Below are 12,453 nucleotides of genomic sequence, written 5' to 3'. Positions count from 1 at the left end.
CCCCCGAAAATGTTGGTACTACTAAGACCTTCGCTTACTCTCTTTCACATCCCAACACCTGCTTCATTTCTTTCTAATAACGGGTCAGTTTCTTCCCTAATTCCCCCGACAGCGTACATACTATGTGATTACACCTGCGTATAGAAAATCAGGAAGATGAAAATCACGGCCTTGCTGGTCCTCAAGTGAAATCCAGACGAATCTGACCTGATCACCAACACCTCTGATATCAGCCACTTCGGCTACTTCCAAAGGTTTAGGGTTCAGGAGTTCATCGTCTTCATCGGTCGCACCGCCGCCAGACGCAACTCGCCCCCAGTGCCAGTTCGTCAAGCAGGAAGGGTCTTTTGGTATCTGACATGAATAGGAAGAATGGTTTGTGGATAGCACTTGAGGGATCTAAACAGTTGGAATTTTTGTCAAACCAAGAAAGATTGAAGGAGGAAAATGACGGCGGAGCGGGGGTTGAAGCTTGTCGAAGAAAAGTAAGGAAAGGAATTCTCTGGATGCGAAGAAGATAAAGAAAAGGAAAAGGAAAGTAGAGAGAGGGGAAGAGAGTATTCAGCCAAAAAAAAGTGACATTAATAATAATAAAATACTAATAAATTAATTAGAAAATAATAAAAGGATTATTTTTATATGAAAATAATTTAGTCTGTAGGTTAGTCCGACACTTTACCAAATGTTTCATTATTCTTATACTACTTAGTCCATGACAAGCCAATTCAGTTTAGTCCCTGAAGCTAGTCCAGTCCGATTTAGTTCGGTGCAACAAACGCACCCTTAGGTGAAGATGGTCAGCCGGGTTTGAGTTTTCTTGTTTCATGAGCATTAAGTTGGAGTGGACTAGCTAAGACTATTATCCCATGTTTGTTATGTTTGGAGACTAAGTTAAATGAGACTAGCCTTCACTTGGACTCAAAGCTTTGTTAGGTTGTCAAATTAGTCCCCTGCTAAACCATGGGATTGCTAAGGACCTCACTAAGCGCCTCCTTCTTCGCTTCCTTGACTGAGTTTTGTTTCCCTCATTCTCTTCAGAATCCCATTTAGTATGTAAATCTTGCCACAAATTCGAACCCCAAAACCTTGATTTCACCGATTTCCCCCAAAAATCCTCTTCTTATTTTCCACCGAATCCCCATCAAACCTGCCCAAATTCACATCAATCCATAAGATTCAGTTTCCCTCTAGGGTTTTCAAAGCTTTGTAATTACAGAGATAGAAAGTGGGTAGTCGTCAAAATGCTAGGTGGGTTGTACGGAGACCTTCCTCTGCCCTCTTTGACGGAGAAATAAAAGCCTTGTAATAGCACGGTGTGGTTGAGCATCACGAAAATGGCACCGCAGACCCTCTGGAAGCCGTTGTCGATTTTGGCCCCGCCGCACACGATTTAATTGCATAGCACTATTTCGCATAGAAGAGGGATGTGCCCTTTTATTTTTGTTTTCGATATTTCCAAGATGGAGAAGGATTTGGATATTTTCAAGATAGATATTAAAGACTCTTTTTTTTTTTTTAGTTTGATATTAAAAGACTTGGAATCAACAAGATTAATTTTTCATAAAAATATGGAATCAATAATATTAATCTTCATAACAGTTTTAATCAGAAAGAAATTAAAATAAAAATTAATTTAGTCATTTTCTTAGCAAACACCAAATTGAGATATTTTTTTCATTATTCTGGCTCTTAGTCCGACACTGCACCAAACACTTCATTAATTTAGTCTAGCTTAATCTAGTCTAAGCCAATCTAGCTTAGTCCTTAAAGCTAGTCCAGTCTGAGATAATCCGTTACAACAAACGCACTCTTAAAGTCTTAGAGGTGTAGAGTAATTTACAATTTTTTTAATCTTGATTTTTGAATATTTTATAATGAAGCTTACATATCCGCGACAATTCTTATTTTCTCACCTACCATTCTCATGTCTCTTTCGCCAATTGTTTAAATGTATGAAACCATAAACCTTTCTTGTGGTTGGTTCTTCACATATCTTTGGTTGTTCAATCAAATTAATATGTGATTGATTTTTTACTATTTAAAATGCTAATTCAATATTATTTGATTTTTTACTATTTAAAATGCTAATTCAATATTATTTAGTAAAATCAATGACATGCGGGCGTGGCAATTCTCACTTAGTATATGACAAAATTATCTTTCTGCCCAGACTTACTGCGTTTGACACACTTTGACCGGAATCGAGGCATTCTGCCCGTCAACCGAATGTGATGTAACCAAAAGTGTAAGTGATGTAAAAATGTGAATAAATTAAAACCGAAACTAGAACTTATTTAAACTAATAAAGTAAGTACGCAGTAGTGGGTAGAACCCATATAATACAAATATTCAAAGCATAGATGACAAAAGAGTGTGCAGTCGAAACTAGTTAAAGTACTTAGTACATAATCGGGAAAAGTCCCTACATTATTTATGGATATGTCATAACCGCCGGATATTCCTCGTCAAGGTTCTAAAAAACGCTAGGCACTAGTCGGGTGGCCGGCTAGGGCTTAGCGCCTAGGCGGTTGAGGCGGATTTAAGTATATGTGTAAAAATTTAGGACTTTTTATGTTGATTCTGTAACATTTAATCAGCCCATTTATTTTAATCATTGTTGGGCCTTTGTTTTTCATTAAAAATAAATAGGGCCTTGTTTTAAAAAAGTTCCTAACCAAAATAAACCCTAACTCTAATTGCAAAATTGGACAGCCACCCATTTTCTCTGCAATTGCAAATACCTCTACCGCTTTCTCTCTGTATCTCTCTGTCTCTCTCCCTCTTCATTTCCCCAACCAAGATGTCCCTCTTCTTTCTTCTTTACCTTGCAATTGCATATCCACTATCTCGTCCCACATCTTTACCCTTTAATTGCAAATTGCTGTCTATCGCTCTCATCCCAGCCAAATCGTCTCACTTCATTTTCTCTACAATTGCAGATCGAAACCTGTCGGGATGGTCGCCCAATCGTCCAACCTCATTACCACATCGGAAGAACGGCGTTGTAATTGACTTGCCATCAAAGCTGCTTAGCGATCACCGAGGCCGTCTAGCCCGTCCAATGCCCGTCTAGGCGTTGCTTAATACCCTTTCCGATTTCTTCGACGATTATGGTTTAATCGCAGCGGCGAACCACCGCCCAACGCCTAGGCCGCGTTTTCGAACAGTGTTCCTCGTACACCACAGAGTAAATCAGCTAACTAAGACCTGTAGGGGTGAAAAACAGAAGTGTGAGTGGGCAAAAACAAAAGTTTATAAAATCTATTTATTTTCTGAACATACTAACCCCTCACCGTAAAACATTTATAGTTTCCAGAAAATCATATTACGTATAGGTATGAAATCAAATGCAAATCAACAGTAAATCCAGAAGTATGCCACATCACAATATCTCAACAGTAATATAAGTAAAATCAAGTGTTCAATCAATCTATACTAGCACACAAGTCAAAGTCGCCTAATGCGACCTGTACGACTGAACTGATGCTCATCAATCTATGTTAGCACATGAGTCGGAGTTGCCTAATGCAACTTGTACGACATGACTAGGTGTAATCATAATATACGATCTAGTGCTACAATCATGTGAAGACTTGTGCTATTCGCGGTCACCTACGAGTCGGAGTTGCCTAATGCAACCTGTACGACAGGACTGACACCTATTTGAATCCAAGGCGAGTGTGCGATGCGAAGGTGAACATACACGTGAAAGACTAGTCCTGACCCTAGGTGAACACTAACACTAGGGTGCAGCAATGATGAGCATACTACATAATATAAGGAAAACTAACTAAAAGTCTAAAAAAACTTCCATTTTTAATGAAAAGTCCTTTTTAAAGGTATAGTGAATAGTGACAGTTAAAGATAAAAATGTGGTTTTTCATTAAAAATGAATAGTACCGGGAGTGTTTTGTTAAAACTCCCTAATATATAAGCATGCCATAACGATTCAATAATTCTAGTCAACATAATAAACTTACATGCGCATCCCGTGGGATTATTTTAGCATTTCACATTCACAACAGTACAACATTTCTTATAACATTATTTAAACATGACATGATATACATAAATCAATTCAAAAGCATTTGTAGAAACTATAAAATATATATAGGGATATGATCAAGGGACAAACATTTTGACAAATATTTTTACACTCTTTTTAAGCCTTTAGATCACATGACATCCAAGGGCTCTTATTTATTCATTAAATGACATGGATGCTTATGTGGAATTTAAGAACAGACGTCCCTAATTTTCTATGTAATTTTATCATTGAGTGTGTAAATTGACAGTTGGTAAAAATCCCGTCATTTGTTTGTAAATGATTGACTGTGCATATTACTTCTCAAAAGAACAACGTTATAATCTCTTTTCGACACTAAAAAGAAAAATACTACTAAATTAAAGATTTATATATATATTTTTTATTTTGTAATTTTTTAGGATTTCATAAAAATGAAATGGATCACGAAGGCAAAATATCCTATAAAAAAAAAAAAAAAAAACAAAGGCAAAATATTTCGTTTTTGATTTTCTGTTTACAGTGGCCAAATATTTTTCAAATTATTAGCGAATGAAATATCGACACGTAGACAATAGCTTCTCCCTCCCGTCTAAAACCCTAAACCCCGAACCGGCTGTCAGAAACAGAACTCCAAAAGCTCGCATTTTCGCTCCATCTATGGCGATCAAAACCGACGCCCTGAACTCCCTGAAAGCCACAGAACCGACGCAGCTACTGGCGCCGAGCCCCATGCTCTCTCAAACGGCTCGAGCTGCCCTGCAGAGCCTCTTCTCCTCCATCAGGCCGTTCACGCCCAAATCGCCGTTCGATCAGCTCTTGGTCGACGGATTCGACGCCGAGCAGATATGGCAGCAAATTGACCTCCAATCGCAGCCGCTCATCTCGACCCTCCGCCGCGATTTGAAGCGGTTTGAGAAGAACCCGGACGAGATTAAGACGCTGAAGGTGGTCGTGCAAGGGGAGGAGAAGGTTCTGGAAGCTCGGAGCCAGGGTTTGAAGGCGGAATTCGGGGGCTTTGAGGAGGAATTGGATGGATTTGACGACGATGGTGACGACGAGGAGGCGGAGGAGGAGGAGGAAGAAGATGAAGGGAGTGAGAGTGAGGAGGTAGATAGAGAGGATGAAGAGGAGAGAGAGGAAAGTGAAAGCGAAGGGGAAGGTAATAATGCGATAGAGGATGGGTTTTTCAAGATAAAGGATTTGAAGAAGTCTTTGGAGGAAAGTGAAGCAATGGAATATGGGCTAGATAAGACCGATAAGAAGAAAAAGAAGAGAGGGGATGACGACGACAATGAAGACGACGAGGATGAAGAAGATGAGGGGGTGAGGATGTGCTTAAATTTTATGTTTGTTGGGTTTTGGCTCTATGAATTTCGCTGAAAGCTATGTCTTTTTCGGTTTCTAACTTGATCTTGTTTTGTCAATTTAGCTTGGAGATTTGGCCATTGGCGACGATGAGGATGACAAAGACAAGTTTGCAAGGTGCTACATTTATCATTTGTTCTAATTGCTTTCTTTTCGTTTCTATGTTTATTGTACGATTGTTGATTATATGCATATGGATCAGTCAGTAATTGATTGCAAATTTATGGTTCATCCGCATTTGTTTGTCTGGTATACCGTATACAGTTTAGTTATTTCTTTGTCAGTGCATCCATTATATGTGATTCATCTGTGAATATGTATTGTGAGCATGTATGTCTCTATTAGTATATGCTTAAGCTTAACTATTTCTTGTGTGCGACAGATATGATGACTTCTATGGAGGAAAAAAGGAAAAGCCTTCTAAACGGAGATCAAAGTTGGTTGATGAATCAGAAGATTTGGGGACAAACGATGGAGAAGAAGATGAAAAAGACGAGGAGGAAGATGATCAAGATGAAGATGATCAAGAAGGAGATGAAAATGAACAAGAAGATGACAAGGTACTTTCAAGCCAAGTAGTGTAACGGAATTTGAGAGCATGGTCTTGCAGTTGTAGTTTCTCCATATTTTGAAAAGGAGTTTTAGCTCATTTATTTTTATATTTTTTAATATAGAAGCAAACAGCCCTTTCGACCCACGAAAAGAAGCTTAAGAAGCTTCAATCCCAAATAGAAGAGATGGAAAAAGCAAATCTGGAGCCAAAAAGCTGGATCATGCAGGGAGAGGTAATTTTTCTGTTGCTAAAGTTCTTTTTTATTTTTTTGCTGGACAATAGTCGTATTAGTTATGTCATTGTCATGATACCATGTATCTTTAAATGAATTACATATTTCAATTGTGGCTTTGGGAAACAGGTAACTGCAGCGACAAGGCCAAAGAATAGCGCGCTAGAAGTTGATCTGGATTTTGAACACAATGTTAGACCTGCCCCAGTAATCACAGAGGAGGTTACAACATCAATTGAGGATATGATCAAGAAAAGGATCGAGGAGGTAAACAACATCTTGAGTGAATACATTCCGGGGCTTTGTTTTCTTGCCATCTTTTACTTATCTAAAATGTTCAGTTCAAAGTTAGCCATTTTTTATGAACCGCATTTTGATCGCTCACCTCTACTTGAAAGTTTTCGACAATTTATATTGATCCCTATAAGTCAGAAAAGAAATTTATTTCTCATATTTTTTTCAACGGGCAATTTTTATTTCTTCTGTCACCATTTGATTTATATTTGTTGCTTGTTTCTTCTACTGTGTGTGTGTGTGTGGAACAGAACCAGTTCTAAAACTGCAGTTAATGTCTTTTACAGGGGCGGTTTGATGATGTTCAAAAGGCTCCTACTTTACCCTCTAAAGCACCAAGAGAATTTAAAGAGTTGGTAAGCATTATTTTTTGCTATATTTGCATTCTAATTTCGATCCATTGTTTCTTAATGAAGCAACTTGTTCAATTTGTCTGATCCTTTTTGTTCAATGTGTAGGACGAGAATAAGAGCAAGAAGGGTCTTGCCGACGTCTATGAGGTATGGTGCTCCTGATGCAAAATGCATCACTAGATAAGCTGCCCAACATGCTTCCAAGTTTTGATCTCCTTAAGCTGGATTTCCGTCCATGTTAACATCTAATTGAGAAACGTAACAATCTTTTGTTGTTCAATTTTCTGCAGGAAGAGTATGTTCAAAAGACGAGTTTGTCTTCTGCTCCATTGTCATTAACAGACAAACAGAAGGACGAGGTGCATGCTTTTATCTTTTTTCTTCTATCTTTTGTTGTTTCATTTGTGTAATAGTTGGAAATTAATTTCCATGTATGCACACGTGTAGACCTGGCATTTTGGACCCGACCCGTTAATATTAGTATTTGGATGGATGCTTAATGGGTCGGGTCGCTAATGGGTGAACCCGTTAAATAACGGTTCACTTTGGGTCAACCCGTTCGACCCGTTAGCACTCGTTAGTTGAGGATGTTTTAGTAATTTCAGTAAAGTCTTAACAACAAAAAATAAACTGTATGCCAAAAAAAAATAATAATAATTGTTAACGGGTCTTAACGGGTGAAACGGGTGATCCGTTAGTTTAACGGGTTGGGTTCGGATGACCCGTTAACTTAACGGGTCGAATTGAACCCGACCAAAACCCGATAAATCCGACCCAAACCCAATAAACCCGACCTGTTTACAGATCTACACGTGTATATACTAATATATGTATGTGTTTATATGAGTATATATTTAGATTTTGTTCTACATTTTCTATCCTTATAGTTTCCTAAAGGTGCTCATTTACTAACCTTGCGGTCGCTATCTTTGATCAGGCAAGCAAGCTGTTCAAGAAACTTTGCTTGAAGTTGGATGCTCTCTCTCATTTCCACTTCACTCCAAAACCTGTATGCTTCTCAGTCATAAAATTTATTTGTTTATATGCATGCAGTGTATACTTTTGTAGTTTGTTAATTGCTTTTTCTTGGACTCGATGTACGCTATCTGGTAGGTTATCGAGGATATGTCGGTACAAGCCAATGTCCCTGCTCTAGCAATGGAAGAGGTAATGTGAACTCTACTTTTTCTACTATAAAGTTGACAATCTTAACTGAAGTGTGTGTTATCTCTTCACTGGGCAGATTGCACCTGTGGCCGTGTCTGATGCAGCAATGCTAGCTCCTGAGGAAGTGTTTTCCGGCAAAGGTGACATCAAAGAAGAAACAGAGCTTACACAGGCAGAGAGAAAGCGGAGGAGAGCTAACAAGAAAAGGAAATTTAAAGGTAAGTCTGGACGACAAAAAGTTAGATTATCCTCTTCGCTTTTCATTTCTTCTTCTTAGTGACAAAGACTTGCGGCCTTACAAGCGAAGCTCAAACCTTAGGCATGCCCCACGAAAGAGGTGGTTCGTAACCACTAGTGTCCCCATGCTCATCCTAGGGTTACTAGTGGTTAGGAACATTCGACTCTTTCGACCAGATGACAGCTTATGTTCCGCACAAGCTGAATAATCATCTGGTCGAATGACTTGCTGAAGAAAATATGTCTAGGATTGTCTTTCAATTGGACGTGCAGTAGCATTTATTTTAAGGAAAACTAATGAAAAATGTTTGAAAACTTTGAGTTTTAACGAAAATGACAAAATAAAGGGTAAAGTGAATGGTATCAGGATTGACTTTTTAACGTAAAAATGTGGTTTTTCGTTACAGTGAACAGTCTGAGAACTTTTCGTTAAAGTTTCCTTTATTTTACTCTTGTACTGTATATCTTCTTGTTCATCCCATTTTTATTTCCAGTATTCACCTTTAGTTATGGACAACATTACAGCTAGGGAAGTAAAGAGGGCGATGAAGAAGCCCCGGGACAGCCTGAAGGATGTGAAATAAGCCGTTATACAGCAAGGTGCTCTCCACAAACGAATGAAAATGCTTTCGTAGTTTGATTAGTGTTGCTTTCGCGGCTCTAACCGTTGTGTATGTTGCAGCCAAGGAAGGATAATGAAATGGTGCTTAAGTTAACTCACGCCGTGGTCGCGACTCATTGATTGATTACAGAAGAGAAGAAAGAAGACGAGGGATTGGGGGAGTGAGCAAAAATGGCGTCTCGAGTCCCCCGGTTGCAACGACAACCCATCTGCAAACAATTTCTACGTTGACGAATTCATTTTTTGGGTGGATCTGGAATAGCTCAAAATACAAAATCGTAGTTTAGACCTTCCATGACGGAGAAATCGGGACGTAAATCAATTTTGTGATGAAAAATATTGCATTAGGTAATTAAAGCGTTTTACTAGTATATATATCTTTACATGTAAACTGAAAACATACCTGCCCAAATTTTCTGAACTTCATCTTTAAGGTGTTCAAGCTCTTGATCCCCCAATATCAAAGTACGTTCGACCCTCGATCTCAGTTAAGAAACATTTGGAGGAGGTGAAAGCGAGAAGTATCAATTCAACTCGGGTTGGCTGCCCTTGTTCTTCATCAGATCATAGAATGTCAGGAAAGCGGCTGAGCATCAGTGGAAGTCTGGAAGACGTACATTGTTCATATGGGTTGAAACCTTTTATGTCTGGACAGATTGAGTGAAGAATCATAGAAAGGAAAGATGGTCAGTTTAGTTGATTTCAGTGTGCAAATTTATGAGAACAAACCGTATCAAACTTCGCTGCAGTCGACTGAACTTAGAACTGATCGGAGGATTCACGCTGCTGTCGAGTGGCTGCTATGACCATTTGCTCACTCTTTTGAACCGTATCAAACTTCGCTGTAGTCGACTGAACTTGGAACTGATCGGAGGATCGGAGTGGAGTGATGATCTGTTTTCATAATAATTTGCAGGTGTTAAGCAGAATCTTAACTATGAAGCTAATCCTGTCCACGATAGGGTTGATTGTTTCAGGATTAAGCCTTTCGTTTTGAATATCTTTTCACGGGTTATAAATTATTCATGAAGATCAAACAAACCTAATTAGTTCTGCTTAAACATAGTTGTAAACCAAAACGAACATAAATCAAAGATTCAAATCCATGATTGTGTTTGCAATTATCGTAACACTTTTTAATGAAAACACCTTCAAAATATTCACCAAGTGTCGTTATTCCTCAATAAACGCAACAACAAATAGTGCAAAGTTCTTAGCTCATCTTACTACTTTTTCTCGAGTTCCATCCTTCTCTTTTAGTGCTGGGCAGCGGGGAAGTCTTGCCTCGCTGAATCTTCTGTTCTACTTATTCAAGTTTTCTTCCAGCCTGTCAATTGCAGCACCAACACCACTCCTTGCTTCTCTTTGATCTGAATCAGGATGTGCAGCCAGATTCCCTTCATTTGCCTTCCCTACCAGCTTCAAATGGGCCCACCCTGCCACGAAATGCATCAACCCATGTTAGCGACTATAGAATCGACTGAATGTACACTTGGAAAATGACATGGTTGAAAGTGTTACCAAGTGGAAAACCAAACGCCGCCCCTAGGGCAGTACCCAACATCACGTTTCTTGCTCGCCAAGCCAACGATCCTGGCACTGGTTGAAGTAGGAAACAAATGTTATATAACGAGAAGACATTGCATTCCATTGAATTACTTTTAATTCAACATTCTGAAAGGGCCACAAGCATCCACTCAGAAGTCGATGCTTCGGCACATGCCCAATGACAAACAACCAGTTAACGAAAAGAAGCCCAAAGATCAGATATGACTCTTACTTATTAGAGCAAACGTAGCAGCAGTGGCTGAACCGGCTCCAACAACATTGAAAACATCATGCACGCCCCTTTTCTCGGCAAGCAGATTCTGCATACCACAAAAAGTTGCAGTAAACAATCCAAGACGCACTCCACCAACTATCGAGCCCCGAGTGACACGAATGAACCTCTTCTCCATTGCATCTCTCATGAGACGATATTGTTCACGCTTGTCTGGCGTGCTCCCCAGCTTCAACATTACTTCTGCATCTTTGCTCTGCCAATCAAATATGTCTGTCGATATCCAATCTTTTCGAAGATTACATCACTAATCAAACACCTCAGTTGTTCAAAGATTGTCATGAATAACTACAAAGCATTAAACAAGCACCTTGGAACATTGTTAATTTGGATACAAACTTACAACTGAAGCAGCTGCTTCCTTGCTACCACCGTAAAACAAGCCTGCAAACACCCCGATGACAGTCGCCGTGCCCCAGTTGACAGTTCCTGCTAGTTTCGGAGAATGCTAATTCAAAGAAAACAATGCCATCGTCACTCTAACAGGAATTTCATCAAACACATGGTGGGCAATTCGAATATGATAAACCCCAAGTTCCAATAACATTTAGCAAATCAAACCCAAGTTTCAAATTCTCCAAATTTAACATTTTTTGAGGACCCAATTAAACAAGTTAAGCTAAGATCAATGATCATAAACTTGACCCAGAAATGATGATCATAAATTTAACGTTTTTGGAGAATTATCATATCAGAATAGCAGACAAGTTGAATTTTTGAAAGGATTTTCAGCAAGTAAAGTTAGCAAAGGATGATCCATTACGTTTGAGACGCGGTCTTCGGGAGCTTCCATTTATCAAACAGTATGCTATTTACATGAACCACCCAAAGAGAAAGAAGGCCTTCTATAACACTATGGTGTTTGGTTTCCGAGAAAATTTTCAGCCAAACAGAAGATAGAAAGCAGAATGCAGTTAAGAGTTACTGTTATTCAGGGCAGCCAAACACAAGGTAAGAGGCAATGCGGACGGTGGTAATGAGTCTCCGCCACCGCCAGATTTTCTCGCTCGTGTGCGGTGGCACGTGGAAACTTCAATAGTCAAAGTGAGTATCACAAAAACGACGCGTCGTTGTTTTTCTTTCTTCTTCAGACGTTTGGCATTAGGGTTGAGATGGTGGTTTGTTCACGCCATCATGAGTATTTTAGCCATATCAAAGCTCATTATCCACGTGGTCAACTTTGATTGGGCGTGGTTAATTTATGTTTCACAAAGGACGTAGAAGGAAATTTTTGTCAGTAATTTCATCTCGGATAATGTTTGTGTCCTCCATAAGAGAACTTACTTGTCATCTTACTTACGATGAATGAATCTTTACTGTCCGAATATCATAATCGAAACTATTCATTCTTTTTATCATCTATAGACCATATATGCAAAAAAATATTCATTTGGAGCTTTTAATCATTTATAGCACAAAACAAATAAACGGTGCATCATGATAATACTACTTGTTACTAAAAAAATTTATTGGTTTAACACGTAGGGATAATTAAACGGTCTCCAAATTGAATATTTTTTTTTTTGTATATATGAAAAGAATAAACGATTCTAATTATAATGTTCAGACAATAAAGATTTGTTAATCTTAAGGGAAAGAACAAGTGGACACAAGCATTACCATTAATATCACCTTTTAGTTTTCATATGCTTTTATTTCACCTTCTTTGTTTTTTTTATTTTTTTATTTTTTTATTTTTATTTTTTATTTATTTTTATTTTTTTATTTCACCTTCTTTGTTAAGTAGTCATGGAAAAGCAAAA

At 38.5% G+C, this 12,453-nt stretch overlaps 2 protein-coding genes across 5 annotated transcripts; one reads left to right on the top strand and one right to left on the bottom strand.

Moving 5' to 3' along the window:
• Window positions 1–2,566: 2,566 nt before the first annotated feature.
• On the bottom strand, window positions 2,567–11,783 carry LOC126600573 (uncharacterized). Of its 3 annotated transcripts, XR_007615480.1 has the most exons (7): window positions 11,454–11,783; window positions 11,034–11,138; window positions 10,631–10,886; window positions 10,372–10,449; window positions 10,078–10,286; window positions 9,254–9,744; window positions 2,567–3,207 (listed from the first exon to the last, which is right to left on the bottom strand). XR_007615480.1 is itself a non-coding variant. In XM_050267161.1 (5 exons), exons 1-5 carry the CDS (start codon window positions 11,481–11,483, stop codon window positions 10,153–10,155), a joined length of 603 nt encoding a protein of 200 aa, XP_050123118.1. In that variant the 5' UTR covers window positions 11,484–11,783; the 3' UTR covers window positions 9,932–10,152. The 3 variants fall into 3 exon arrangements, 1 of the variants encoding a protein (XP_050123118.1); XR_007615479.1 differs by lacking the exon at window positions 2,567–3,207 and having other exon boundaries at window positions 9,173–9,744; XM_050267161.1 differs by lacking the exons at window positions 2,567–3,207; window positions 9,254–9,744 and having other exon boundaries at window positions 9,932–10,286.
• Window positions 4,632–9,221, top strand: LOC126600565 (M phase phosphoprotein 10-like). Of its 2 annotated transcripts, none has more exons than XM_050267147.1 (13): window positions 4,632–5,350; window positions 5,457–5,509; window positions 5,775–5,952; window positions 6,070–6,177; window positions 6,307–6,444; window positions 6,759–6,827; window positions 6,930–6,971; window positions 7,115–7,183; window positions 7,762–7,833; window positions 7,938–7,991; window positions 8,068–8,209; window positions 8,754–8,828; window positions 8,911–9,221. In XM_050267147.1, the coding sequence occupies exons 1-12, from the start codon at window positions 4,685–4,687 to the stop codon at window positions 8,810–8,812; spliced, it is 1,650 nt and encodes a 549-aa protein (XP_050123104.1). In that variant the 5' UTR covers window positions 4,632–4,684; the 3' UTR covers window positions 8,813–8,828; window positions 8,911–9,221. The 2 variants fall into 2 exon arrangements, with proteins under 2 accessions (XP_050123104.1, XP_050123103.1); XM_050267146.1 differs by having other exon boundaries at window positions 6,067–6,177.
• Window positions 11,784–12,453: the final 670 nt, after the last annotated feature.

The sequence above is a fragment of the Malus sylvestris genome, chromosome 14, assembly GCF_916048215.2.
Source record: "Malus sylvestris chromosome 14, drMalSylv7.2, whole genome shotgun sequence".
Lineage (NCBI taxonomy): Eukaryota > Viridiplantae > Streptophyta > Magnoliopsida > Rosales > Rosaceae > Malus > Malus sylvestris.
Note: the sequence above shows the minus strand (reverse complement) of the source record. Positions and strands in the feature narration are given on the sequence as shown.

Bases quoted from the DNA above. Each gene is read 5' to 3' on its own strand.
- LOC126600565 (XM_050267146.1), top strand. From the start codon at position 4,685: ATGGCGATCAAAACCGACGCCCTGAACTCCCTGAAAGCCACAGAACCG. The intron at 5,510-5,774 runs GTGCTACATTTA...TGTGTGCGACAG, and splicing joins GACAAAGACAAGTTTGCAAG to ATATGATGACTTCTATGGAG. The intron at 6,445-6,758 runs GTAAACAACATC...TGTCTTTTACAG, and splicing joins TCAAGAAAAGGATCGAGGAG to GGGCGGTTTGATGATGTTCA.
- LOC126600573 (XM_050267161.1), bottom strand. From the start codon at position 11,483: ATGGAAGCTCCCGAAGACCGCGTCTCAAAC. The intron at 11,139-11,453 runs GTAATGGATCAT...TCTTTGAATTAG, and splicing joins CCGAAGACCGCGTCTCAAAC to CATTCTCCGAAACTAGCAGG. The intron at 10,287-10,371 runs GTAACACTTTCA...ATTTCGTGGCAG, and splicing joins GGCGTTTGGTTTTCCACTTG to GGTGGGCCCATTTGAAGCTG.